Here is a 13,934-nt window from a genome sequence, read left to right as displayed (position 1 = left end):
GTGCTTCTCATTAGAGTTCCAGATCCTAAGCGTCGCATCCAAGTCTCTATTTCGTGAGTATTTTTTAATTCATATTATTTAGGCAGTTGATATCTGTGATTTTGTTTTGCATATAATACACCTCATTGCATGAAACTGCGGCTAGAAGTGATATTTGAATAGAATAACCTTAGTTACCTGTACTTGCGCAGTCCTCTAGAACCTAAAGCAGTCACCGTATATTTTCGACTTCTCACATGTACCGCAGCACGTTACAAACGAGCCGCACGGGAAGTCCTTGCTGGCTTGGCTGCTCTTCAATGCAAACTGCCGCAATCTCCCAAGATCCTTCACAACCATAAGCAACAAAAGCAACATGTTCGGACAGGTGCATTCGTCTTCAAATGATAGAATATATCCAGAGGCTTTGGATTTACCCTAGCATTGCTGTCGATAATTGACTTTCTGGCGATGCGTTTGCCTCAACTTGGGTAGCTAGATAACGGTCCGGTGAAATTGATGGAATTCATCAGCGATGATCCACAACATGGGCATTAGGAGAATCTTTTCCGAGTCACAAAATCAAGGGTACAGACGAGTCTTCGGAAAACCCGTCTACATTTGGGCGAGTAAGCTTTGTAGTTAACCAGAATGAACTTGGTGCCATTGGCCACAGGGGTTTGAGGTTGGATTGCAATCATTGTGCAGATTGATGCAGGCCTAATGCAGGAGGCCGGCTAACCAACGCGTAGTTGCTGCGTTTGTCCACGTCGCAGTCTGTTGCCAACCCGTGTAACCAGTCGACTGGCCAGAATAACATAGGCACCGGCGTATGCGATGCGGCATATCGCCTACGAGATGTTAGGTATTCCACCAGCGGTGTTACATTTATTGTGGGCGAAACCAGCACAGAACGCTCAGAATGGGAAAAGTGGTGTTGTTGGTTGGAAGAACTAACTAACTGGCTAGAGGGCTGTGGAGGCTGGCTAAGACCAGTGGTGGCGGCCGTCAGGAGGGTGTGGTCAAGGCGACCATTGGGGGGGGGGGATAACCTGACCAATTACCCACTTATTTTGTGATTTGTGGGGCTACCCTGAGATCAGCTGACCATGGTCAGCTAGTTAGCTATGGTCAGGTTGAAATTCCTTAGCGCGGTTTGAAACCTCACCCGAGGGTGTGGTCAAGGCGACCATTGGGGGGGGGGGATAACCTGACCAATTACCCACTTATTTTGTGATTTGTGGGGCTACCCTGAGATCAGCTGACCATGGTCAGCTAGTTAGCTATGGTCAGGTTGAAATTCCTTAGCGCGGTTTGAAACCTCACCCTTGACATACTTTTTGTAAGAACATACGACATTGAAACGCTTCCAAATCCGTTCCGAATCGATTTACAATGGCTCTTCAATCGATTGAAAATCTCTTCCCTCGCCTAGAGGGAATAAGTCCTCTATTAGAACCTACTAGTCTTGATGCAGAAGCTGAAGAAGACTTAAATCTTTACTATCAACTACCAGCCCAGGCCCAGTCTGGCTTACCAGTAAATGAGGAGGTAGGGATATATGAGAACGACTTTGGAATTAGTTCTAAATCGATTCAGGATCAACTCGAAACCGATTCAGAAATACCTCCAACACTTGTTTCATCAGAGGCAACCCGTTCTGGGCATAATAGCCTCAGGGATGTTCATGTACTTGCTCAAAAAGTAATCTTTCTACCTACATTTATAGAATATCCAGAAACAAGTGAGAATGGAGTCCTTTATGTTATTGATATAAGGACTTTAAATGAGGAGGATATTAAATCGCCTTGGAGAATGGTAAACGAACTACTTTTGAATCGATCCGGGATCGATCCCGAACTACTTCAGAACTAATTACATCACAGATTCAGTACAACCATGCCCGGCAATTCCCACCAAAACGGACGACTTCAGCATTCCTTCAAAATGCTGTTTGTTTACGTTCAACTTACACTTGTACAGGTGGAAAGGCATGCTCTTATTTCGATCAGAATCTTCCATGCTGGAAGCATCAGAAAGTTACCCCAGAAATCTTGCAAAGTATTGAAGCATTACGAACAGAGGTACTACAGTATGATCTCAAACGGAAAGCAGTTTCATAAGCATTCAGAATCGATTCCGAACGGGTTCGGAACCCTTTTAGAAATAATATACTAATACTTATAAATAGATGGGCACAAGCACAGATAAAACGTTTCCAACAACATACCGCCTGCCGACCGTTTACAGAAAGATGTAGTCTTGAAGTAGTTAATACAGAGTATGGGGTAAGAAGCCTTTCTGAATGGATCGGGAATCAATTTGGAACTGATTCGGAATCACTTTAGTATATTCCAGGAACTTCCCAGATTACAGCCCGCTGCATCTGCTGGTCACAAAGTCTCCAAGGAGAAAACCATTATATTGGCTTTCCTCCAATCGAATTCCAGCTATATTTACCTCTAATCAAAACTATACTTCAAGGGGGAAGTATAGAAGAAAGCTCCCCTACTGATAGCTGTTATCTTTTTGCTAGCAATAAGAGGAGAATTACACGATGCGGTAAGTAAATTAGTATCGAATCGATTCCAAATGGGTTCCCAACTGATTCTGAATCAATCTAGACGCTAATCATATCGTTCCTGAAACAATTCTTCAAATTACGTGTTCAGTAAAATGGAACTTCTGGGTCCCGCTTGATCTAGAAGCTACCCCAGTTATTCTTCTAACTTCTCATGGGGTCCATTTACATCCACCACCACCACCAGTTAGAGCCCCAGCTAGTATTATATCTAGGCTGCAACAGGTAGTCCAGAAGATCAATCAACCTAGAACGGGGTTAAGTGAGAATCCTTCTAGAATCGTTTCCGAACCGATTCAGAACTAATCCAGTATTGATTCTAGATGCATTCCTACAATCTCGCGAACTTCAGGAATTCTGTGATACTTATAATAGCCAGACTATTACAAGCGTTCATCAAAGTCTAGCAAATACAGACTTCTTACGCTCAATTATCCGTAAACAAGAAGCAATTAGCTTTCCAGCAGGCTGTTCACGTCTAGCGATTTGGTATGAATACCAGTATGCTCAAACTAGGCGTCAAATTCGGGTATGAAGTGATTCTGAATCGGTTCTGAGCGGGTTCAATACTAATTTACTTATAGTATATTCAGTACTTTAATGATGACGGCAATACATACCTATGTATTGTATTTCATGCAGAGCAAGCTGAATTATGGAAGAAAGAGGCTTTTAATACTTTCCAGGTAGATACAAACTATAAACATCTAGCTGGAAAGGAGGAAGTTGAGGTTATTTGGGGATGGTATAATTCGATATCTTCGAAAGGTGCGTAATCGCTTCTAAATCGATTTAGAACGGATTCTTAACAGATTCCTAACTATTTTAGCAATTCCACTTATCCGAGTTTTTACCAATTCTGAAAGTACAGAAATGTATCAGCAGATGTATACAATTGTGTTTAAACTACTTTATAAGAAATTTGGATATAAAGTCAAGTGGAAACACCTTCATGGTAGGGGTCTACTAGGTATTACAGTTGATCAAGACCATAAAAACCTTATTGGTATGGGTTCTTAATAGTTTCTAAACCGATTCAGAACCGATTTATAACTAATTATCTAGGGTTTGGGAAATATCTATCTCTGGAATGTGACCCAGAGCATAGACCATGGGCATGGCAGGTTGAACGCTCTGTACGCTTCTGTTTAATTCATTTCCAACGAGGGATTGAGGCATACTGTACAGAAGACCGTAGCCCTGACTCTCTATGGAATCAAATGCGCAGCCTACTATTCTGCCGTTCCTCAGAAGACTACTTCGCTTTATGTCAGGCATTTGAGAGTAAGGATCAATTCTATATCGCTTCCGAATCGCTTCAGAATCACTTGGGAACTAATTTACTTAGCTGAACCTCAAATAAAAGCATGGGCTCAACATAAAGCCCGAAAAACAATTGCAGCTGGACTTAATCAGAACTGCTCTAAAATCCCCTTATCAGATTGGAGTCAATTCATACCTAATACAAATACTGTTGAGGTTTTACATGAAGCCTCATATACTTGGAGTAATCGGTATTTACCATTACTTAGATGTATCCAGAAGTAAGTTTGGAATCCCTTCTGAATTGATTCGGAATTGGTTTGGAATGCGTTGAGAACTAATTCAAAAGTACTTAGATGTGCAGAATACGATCGCCATCTTTTAGAGCAGGATACAGTGTTTACAACACTAGGAATCCGGCTTTCCTGGAAAGATGTTTCTATTATTGGCCGTTATAATACAGCTGCAAGCCGTTTACGTAAGTTAAAAATACTTTAATATTTATTAATAATTATTTCTAAATTATTTTAGAACTTAAACGCCAACGCCAGAGGGAATCCCGTGAGCAACTAGATAATGAACGTGTTGAAAGGCTTTTATCAACCCGACTCTTTACGTCTAGTCCCTCAAGGGGTACTAATTCAAGAAGTCCATCCTCAATTCCGAATCGATCCCGAAGTCTTTCAGAAGCGATTCGGAATCGATCCCCTCGTCTTTCCCATGCTTCATCTTCTGGGGTTATTAGGTCAAATACTCTCCAAAGAACATCTATTTCTAACTTAAGAAACGAAATCAGACAGGGACAACAAGATGACTTTGACTTACAGAAGCAAAGTCTAGAATTAGAAGAAAAGCGATTAGAATTAGAAGCAAGAAAACTTCTAGTTGAAAAACAGAAGCTTGAACTACAAGAAAAGGAACTAGAGTTAGCAGAGCGGCGGAGAAGGTTAGGACTTTGATAGCATATAGGATAGGTAGAGAATCGATTCTAAATCATTTCTATATTGATTTAGAAATGCTTTTTTAAAAAAAAAGCTTAAAAACCGAACGCCCCGGGTATCTATAAAGAATTGATTCTAAAGCGGTTCCAAATCGGTCCCGAAAGAAGTCCCAAACTGGTTCCAAACCGATCCTGAATTGATTCAGGCCTCATCTTCTTCATCATCCTCAAAGCGGGCCCAGACCTCACATTCCTGATCGCGAAGGGCGGGAGGACATTCTGAATCGATTCGTAATTAGTTCTGAACTGCTTCAAGACTGATTCTAAACTTACTATCATTGCGGGCAGTGGTGCAGTAGGTGCACTTGCCCTTGGCAGGGAAGCCGGCGGCGCGACGCATTTCGGCGAAGTTGATCTGTTGCAGAATCAATTCAGAACGGGTTCCAAAAGGATTCCGGATCGATTGAGAATCACTTACCACAGTTTGGTTGCCCCGCTTGCGCGTGGGCACGGCAAGAAGGGGGGGAGGGGTCTGCGCCTTCCGTTTCTTGGAAGGAGTCTGCAGCTCGCTGTCATCGCGAGCGCCGATGGCGATGCCGTGGATGCGGTCGTAGAATTCTATTCATAATCAGTTTAGAACTAGTTCAGAATCGGTACAGAATCAGTTCAGAATCACTTACCAGCTGCATCATCGTTCTCCTCGACGGAGTTCGCGCCGGACTTGCGGCTCTTAACCTTGGCCGGGACCCCGTCGAGCTTGTGCTTCTTGATGTGGTTCTTGAGGTTCGACTCGCTCGAGAACCGCTCCGTCTAATCGATTCGAAATTAGTTCTGAACTGATCCGGAACTGATTCTGAATTACCTTGGTGCACGTGATGCTGCTGGATCTACCACCCCAGCGGCAGTAGAGTTCGCCAGGGGCGAGCTTGACTTCGCCAGCCTGAATCGATTCAGAACTGTTTCTGAATCGTTGTGGAATCGCTTCTGAATCACTTACCTCGTTGAACTCGAAGGGAGGAAGATCCTCCATGCGGTGGTTCTTGCCGCCCTGGAGAAGACCTTCTTTGTTGTTCGAATATTCGTAGGCGCACATTCAGGGGTCAATCGTGATGTGTATTGTGCTTCTTCTTTTCCTAAGACCTGTCCGTATCCCTTACGCGCCTTCTTCCGGCGTGTTCCCTGTGACTAAGCGCACCTAGCGCGGTCCTCGGCCAAACATTCCTCCTAGCGCCTTCCTGGCATCCTAGGCGCTCTGCGTGTGCATCGCTTCCAGCGCCCCTGGCCTACCACCCTTTTTGACATTTGTAGGTCTTGTAATCGTCCTGATTCTGAATCAGTTCTGAATCGATCCTAAACCGATTCCATTGTACTTACAGAATCCCTGTATGAAGGCATGATGTCGGATTTCTGAACTGATTCGGAAGTAATTAGGAATCGGTGCGCCAGGGGGGGGGGGGGCGCATACGATTTGAAAGGGTTACGGAGGGAAAAGGAAGAGAATCAGAATAGAATAGGGATTTAAATATTAATATGGGGTATGCACCCTAATCAGTAGTGGGACGCAATCAGTAACTGGTCCGTGCACCTGACCGATTAAAAATTCCATGGTCAGGTGGACCCACTTCACCTCAATACAGCCAATCATAAAATTGGTCAGATAGACCCATAATTCATTTAAATAAGTGGGTAATTGGTCAGGTTATCCCCCCCCCCCAATGGTCGCCTTGACCATACCCTCGCCGTCAGCCCACGTGACGGGCCGGCGAGGCCTGCCACCCACATTTATTAACCCCAATGTCCGGACTTTTGATTAATGTCGGAACACTAAAAGAGGGGTTCATTTCACATAACCATCACCATCATGAGCGCGACAACCCAATCCAGGCCCCGTATCGTGGCCATCTCGTTAAAATATGAGCCCTTTTTCGACCAGACATACGCAAACTTGTTCACTCAACTCCTTGACAAGGCAAATGTCCAACGGGCCAAAAAGCCGGCTAGCGCCCTTGACCTCTTACATCAGCTCCCGCCTCCCGCCGCTGTGCTCATTACGGACCAAGGCCTCACCGAAGGGCATCCTGACGTATGGGATGCCGTCATCACATATGTTCGCCAGGGCGGAACCGCCATCGCCATGGGTCATTTCAGCAGCTTTGTCAAGCCTGACAATATCCGGCCCTTCTTCACAAAAGCCGGCCTAGACTGGGACAGAGGTGCCTACCACCGAACCACCGTCACGCTCAACCCACAGGTAGCAGGCAGAGCTGCGGCAAGCCTTCCAGGCCGGTACAGCCAGAAGGCCCTGTTTCTAAAGGGAGTGCAACCGACTGCGGTTATGTACGGACCTGACCGGACCTCCGTCACCGAATCGCATGTCTTCCCTTCTGAGAGAGTCGAAGACCTGTCGCAGGCCGCAATCGCTTTCGCGCAAGTTGGTAACGGCAAGATCGGATATGTTGGAGACGTGAACGTTGAAGAGGGAACGGACGCCGCTATTTTGGTCATGTGTGGTTTACTGGTCTAACTCAGCTGCATATCCTCTTGCACAGATTGTTGCAGTCGTCCTCATCTCAACTAGGACACTTCGAGCTCTAAGACCCATTTAGCTAGGCAGGGATAATCAACTTTATTCCAAAAGCAAAGGTTAAATTAGAACTAGGTCACCCTGGTGGAAGATGTTTGTGTACGAGAATATACGGAAAATGGGCATGGAATAAGCACCAGAGCTGTTAGGACAGAGCGACGTCGCATGGTAGTAATACAAGGCCTGGTGTGATTACAATGTGATCTCTTCCAATTCTTAATCCTAATTAAATCGTACCGAGCCAATTTAGCGGCCCACTGGCACACCGCCGGTGCCGTTGTTCCCAACCTAACCGGCAAGGTCTGAAATATGCCTCAGCAACAGTTCTGAATTTTGTTACGAAAAGATCCCTAAGGCCGCTAATGTCATGCTTTTCCGCCCTTGCGTATACTTGGCATCGAGAAAGAAACTGGAAAGGTCTGTGCAATTATCTGGCATTATGAATGGTTGTCAAAGTCAAGAGATTACTTGTGGGTGGCAGGCCTCGCCGGCCCGTCACGTGGGCTGACGGCCGCCACCACTGGTCTTAGCTAGCCTCTACAGCCCTCTAGCCAGTTAGTTAGTTCTTCAACCAACAACACCACTTTACCCATTCTGAGCGTTCTGTGCCGGTTCTCGCCTACAGGTTATGAGCCTAGCGTTATTCTTTCGGAATAACGTCGTTTTACCTATTATTCTACTCGTCTGTTAATTTTCTATTGATTTACGAATTTTTGCGATTTTATTCGCTTTATTTACCCTTCTGTACGATTTTCTCGCTTTCTTTCCTTCCTCTTCGCTGACGAATTTCACTTTCTGACGCGATATTGGCTACCTGGCGCGTACGAATATTACGTAGCACGCGACCGACTACTATAACCTACTAGTTTTTATAAACACTACGGAATTCTACTATAATAACAAACCTTTCAACTATACTATAACTATAACTTTTACTTCGATTTCCTCGTTCTTACGAGAATTTAACTATTTTCAGCTTCGGTTTTTCAAACTAGCTTATTAGTTTCTCGTATCTTCTACGAGTATTTATTCTTCCCTTCGATTTACCGTATTTCTACGGTCGGATCTTATAATTCTACTTATTTCTCGCGTTCTTATGCAAGATTCTCCCTCCTATATAACATTCATACTTCTTTAGTACTATTTACTTATCAATACCTTCCTTTTAATACCTTCCCTTTCTAACAGCACGCGTAGATAGCAGCGAAAGTAAGCTATCTAACGTATAGACACGCCTCCAAAGCTATAGCCTCGGAGAAACGCCTATGATCGAGGTGCGACTATAAGTCTATCCCGTACTATTGTAATACCTTTATTTTTTACTTTAAGATGTCTTAAAACGACTTTAAAACCGTCTTTATGCTTCTCCCTTGCCTAAAAGGTAAATCTAACTAGAATATATAGCGTATGCTTGTTATAGCAACCCTGCGAGGATACGACTTCGAGATATTCCTCGAGACTAACGTCCCTCGCCTTGCTAACCTTATCGCTATAGAGGAATAGAGAAAGAACCGTAACGTTATATATAGTCTCCTTATAAACGCTAGCAAATCGGTTCTTAATAGACTCTATATAGCGGGTTAGGTTAACGATAGAAACCCTTACGAATTATAGTAGGCGCTCGAGAAGCATATTCCGAGAATCTTATAAGACGCTATAGCTACCCTTGTTAACAAGTTTGCTAAGACTATTGCTAACGATTATAAGACTCTTTACGATATCCTTAATCGCTATTACTACCTTAGAAAGCGTATTAAGACTATTTATGGTTGTTTACTAGACTCCTTCCTTGCTATTTTCCTCCTTAACTTCTTTAAAAACCGACTTCCCGATACGTATAAGCATTTTATATCGAAAGGCGCTACCTATCCTACGTAGAATAAGGTAGCTAATACGATTTATATACTTACCTAAGACGAGGATTAAAAGCATAGTTATACTACTATTCGCAATATACTTAGAAGCAAGTCTGCTAATAGTAGGGGTCTTGCCTCTCTAGCCGTTATTATTACTATTACCTTTACTATTACTACCTTTAAGGAAAAGAAGAAGTACGATTATTATAATTATAATTACGAGACTACGAAGTACTACGTCGCCTACCCTAATCTTATCCCTCTATACTATGTTAACTAGGATAAGTTAATTAAAAAAGTAAGAAAGTATATATATAGCGATCGCTACTGCTAGGATTAGCTTACTTTTATTAGTAATACCTGCTAGACTATTATCAAAGCGTTACCTATTATCTTAGGTTAGTCTGCCTTTGCCTCTATCGCTAGCCTAGTAGTTTTTACTACTATTTACGATAACCTTATTACCCGAGACGATATCGTTTTCGATGTTAGTTATACTACTTTAACTTTTAACAACTTGCAATATTTTGTTAAGTATATTAAAAAAAGCGATTTAATACTTTCTACTTCTACCTCTAGCGCTTTAGTCTAGTTACTTAGCATAGGTACTATCTTCTTCTAGACTTAAGACCCTACTAACCCTGACGTTATTTACAATTAGATACTTTATAACGTTAAGTATAACCCTTCTAGCCTAGCTAACTTACTAAGCCTTAGAAAACTTCGTCGTAATTACGTAGAATATAATTAGCAAACCTTAAGCCTTATATACGTAACATAGCATACTTCCCTTACTAAAGTCTATTAGGTTTCTAACGTTTACGTTGTTAAGACTTATAATATTAGAAATTACATGCCTTAAGATATTGCTATCAGCCTTGCCGCCTTCTAGGCTACCTAGCGACCGTCTCTTAAACTAATATACCGCCGGCTGGTTTACGCCTACCTATTACGTATTATAAAGGCTTGCCGCCGTGTTAGCATTTGGTTTATAACGTTAGAAATTAACGCCTTCTTCTATAAGTCTTGCTATCTTAGCAAATCTACTAAACGGATTAGTCGAGACTACTTACTTCTATTTATAAGTATTAATAATAAAATTTACCTTAATCTCGTTAGTATTCTTCCCTTATTAACAAAAGGGAACCGTTAGGTTCTATACCTTATAGATAAGTATAATAGTTACTACTAGGTTGTTTTTCTACCTAACTATAAGTTTGCTACTATCCTAGCAGCTATTAAGAAATAAGATACTAAATTCTATAGTCTTACTAGCCTTAAGCCTAAGGTTTAGGTTTCTAATAATGCTCCCGAGCTAATTAAGGTTTTTAACAACCCCTACTTCGAAGGTACTTGCTATAATACGACTATTACCTATACGCCTTCTATAAACGATATTATTAAGCATGCTAGTCGTACTATCGTCGAAGGCGCCTAGACATAGCTAATTAACATATCCCTTCTAGAGGAACTATAGGATTATAATATCGATTCGGTAACTTAGATTCTTAACCTCTTGCTTATACCCTCTAAAGGTAACTTAAGCCCTTATAAGATTATAGCGAGAGAGCTAAACTTAGCTACTAAACGTAAGGCCCCCTATATTAAACATCTCCGAACGTTTAGCTATACTGCCTACGTATATAAGAAAGGCCCTCGACGCCTTATATGCTTTGCTAAGATAGAACTATAAGTAATTAAGGGATTCCTCGTTAGTTACGGTTTTCTTCGTAGCTATATTTACTATGTTTACCTGCCTGATCGAAAGGAGGTTATTCGCTATAGAGATGTTCGATTTCGTAAGGAACTATATAAGATAGTATTACTTCTAACTACTAACATACTTAATATTAATAAAATTAAATATAATACTATGTTTGTTAAACTAGATATTATTATCTAGTATATTATCCGTTAGAAGCTTATTAAAAGTGAAAAACCTGTGACTAGTAATCCTAAACTAGATAAGACTATCGTTAAAAAAGCGATAGTACCTACTAATATATATCTTATGTCTCCGCTACTAGAGAACCTGTTAGAAACTACTACTATACCTTATAATAGTATTACTAACGAATTAAATAATAACGAATTCGTTGCTTCCGTAGAAATAATAGAAACTAATTACTAAGACCTTAATTCCCTTTCTACGATTGTTAAGGAAGTAATAAGTTAACTAGCAGAGTCTTCTCGACCTCGCCGCGCCTTAGCCTAGCGACTACCTAGTTACTACTAAGCCGCTAGTAGCGTACGCTCCTATACTAAAAAGACCTTCCTATCTACTAATATTCTAGCTTTACTAACTTCTTATTAATTTTCTCTTAGTATGCTTTCTACTACTACCTTTTCGAAAGTCTTACCCGACGGCGTAGTAATCCCGAAGTCTTACCGTAAGGCGTAGAAGAGCTTATAATAGCCTTAGTAGGAATAAGCCTTCGAACGAGAGATAACTTAATTTATAGAAAAGGGGGTTTACGAAGTCGTTTACCTACTACGTAATGCTAAAGTCTTACTTAGCAAGTAGGTATATAATATCAAAACTAATAAAAATAACGAAACCGTACGCTATAAGGCTTAATATATAGTTTATAGAAACTATAAGAAAGGTAACTAGTTATTATAAGAGGTTTATACTATGGTTGCCTTTGCTACCGCTACCTGACTTTTCTTTGTAGTTATTATACTTCTCGATCTCGAATACGAAGTATATAATTTCGATACTGCCTTCCTAGCTGTTACGACCCGTTCGTTATGCCTAACAGAGGGTTGACAGACCTACCTAGGTTAGCGGCTAGAATATGATATTTGTATGTAAGACACGGGATAAGGTGACAAAGGAACCTCGGAAGGGAAGAACTATCATACAGGTCACGTAGAGATAAGATAATGTAATGAGCGCCTAGCCAAGGAAATAAGCGCTTACCTTTAGCAATAAGCGCTCATCGTGTGCGACGAGCGCTTATTAAGATCTATTACGCGATCATTAAGGACTTATATATAGATCAAGACTTAAGCTTTGCTTAAGACTTTTTAGATAGTTCTTTAGTAATCAACTTATAATTTATCCTCGATGACTTTTAGCTTAGCTTATAGTTTATAATATTACTATACCTTGTTACTTAGTATAAGACTAATTACCTTACCTTAACCTTCGATCTACTAATACGACATACCTATATACGACGTAAGACTTATTATTAATATCGTAGCCTTAACTTCTATTAGCAGAAACCTTATTATTACTAGCTAGCCGTAATACTTTAATTACTCCTATTTAGTAAGTTAACCTTGCGAAACTAATAAATAATACCTTTGATAAGATGTCTTTATCTAGCATTACTAAAACTCCTACTACTTCTCCTAACTCCTCTAAGGGGAAGGTACCTATTAAGAACCTTGCTTAGGAACTTAGAGAAGAAGAAATAAAGGATATAGAAGAAGAATCTAAAGAAGAAGAAGATGATAGTAATAAAGAACTTTAGCGTCAGGTTCGTAAGAATAACCGTAACGTTAGGAGACTTTAGGAAATATTTAATTCGAACGCTATAGTCCTCGAGCAACTCTAAGCTACTATCCAGAACCTCGAAGGACGTAACTAGGAACTCCTAAACTAAAACTATACCTTATAAGGTACTACTAATATTATCTAAACCTTTATAAATAGACGAGAAAAGCTTTGTTTTAATACCTTAAGTAAGTATGATAATACTTTTAGCAAACTTAAGGGATTCTTAATTTAACTTAAGAATTATTATAACTTTTACTATTCTAACTTTAGAAATAAGTCTGAAAAAGTTTTATATACTTCGACCTTCCTAGACGGGAAAGCCTTTTAATAGTTCGAACCGTTTTTAGAAAATTATTAGTAAAACGAAACGTTAGAAGACTATAATATAAAGACTTATAATATTTTCGATAGCTTTAAAAGATTCGAGTATATACTTAAATCCTTATTCTAAGACCTAGATAAACATAGCAAGGTAGAAAGGGAACTTAATAACCTTAGATAAACTAAGTTAGTAATTTACTATACTGCTAAGTTTCGACGCCTTTATGCTATCTTAGATATAACTAATAAGTCTAAGATATTTATCTTCTACTTAAGACTTAAAGACGAGGTTAAGGACGAGATCGTTAAGTTAGACAAACTAAAAGACTTTCTTAGCTATACTAAACTTGCTATTAAGATAGATAACCGACTTTATAAGCAAAGAAGAGAAAAAGGCGAAAGACGATAACCTATTAATTCGGCTAAGAAATACTAATAGCAACTTTAGAAGAAGTTTTATTAATACGATAAAAACCGCTCTTAGCAGAATTAATAGCAAAGCATTGCTTATAGATATTATAGCAGCCTTATAGACCTAAGCGTTACTAATAAAGATAACTAATAAAACTAGAAACCTTAATAAAAGAAGGAATTTAAGTATTATAACTATAATAAACCTAGATATATAGCTAAAGACTATAGACAACCTAAATAGATCTAAGGACTACCGCGACAAGCTAGCATAATATAAAAATAATAAGATTATAATAGTAAAAAATAGACTAACTATTTTAACGATCTTTATAACGACTATAAGGAAGCTAAAGAAAATAGTAGATAGTACCTTAAGGACCTTTCTAAACGATTAGGATATAATACTACCGAGATAAATAATAAAATTCTCGTAGTAGCAGACTAATAAGATATTAGCTTTTTTAATAATAATAACTAACCCTTAGACC

At 40.1% G+C, this 13,934-nt stretch overlaps 2 protein-coding genes across 2 annotated transcripts; one reads left to right on the top strand and one right to left on the bottom strand.

The window, feature by feature from the left end:
• Positions 1 to 4,965: 4,965 nt before the first annotated feature.
• CTRU02_207860 (uncharacterized protein) lies at positions 4,966 to 5,856 on the bottom strand (the record flags this gene model as incomplete). The annotated part of the gene is made up of 6 exons (XM_070204972.1): positions 4,966 to 5,042; positions 5,097 to 5,178; positions 5,242 to 5,381; positions 5,444 to 5,573; positions 5,626 to 5,703; positions 5,761 to 5,856. 6 exons carry the CDS (start codon positions 5,854 to 5,856, stop codon positions 4,966 to 4,968), a joined length of 603 nt encoding a protein of 200 aa, XP_070061505.1.
• Positions 5,857 to 6,624: 768 nt separating this feature from the next.
• On the top strand, positions 6,625 to 7,287 carry CTRU02_207859 (triacylglycerol lipase-like protein; the record flags this gene model as incomplete). The annotated part of the gene is made up of 1 exon (XM_070204971.1): positions 6,625 to 7,287. The coding sequence occupies one exon, from the start codon at positions 6,625 to 6,627 to the stop codon at positions 7,285 to 7,287; it is 663 nt and encodes a 220-aa protein (XP_070061504.1).
• Positions 7,288 to 13,934: the final 6,647 nt, after the last annotated feature.

Source organism: Colletotrichum truncatum (genome assembly GCF_014235925.2).
Source record: "Colletotrichum truncatum strain CMES1059 chromosome Unknown Contig_0004, whole genome shotgun sequence".
Lineage (NCBI taxonomy): Eukaryota > Fungi > Ascomycota > Sordariomycetes > Glomerellales > Glomerellaceae > Colletotrichum > Colletotrichum truncatum.
The sequence above is the reverse complement of the archived record's forward strand: the minus strand, read 5'-3'. Positions and strand labels throughout refer to the sequence as shown.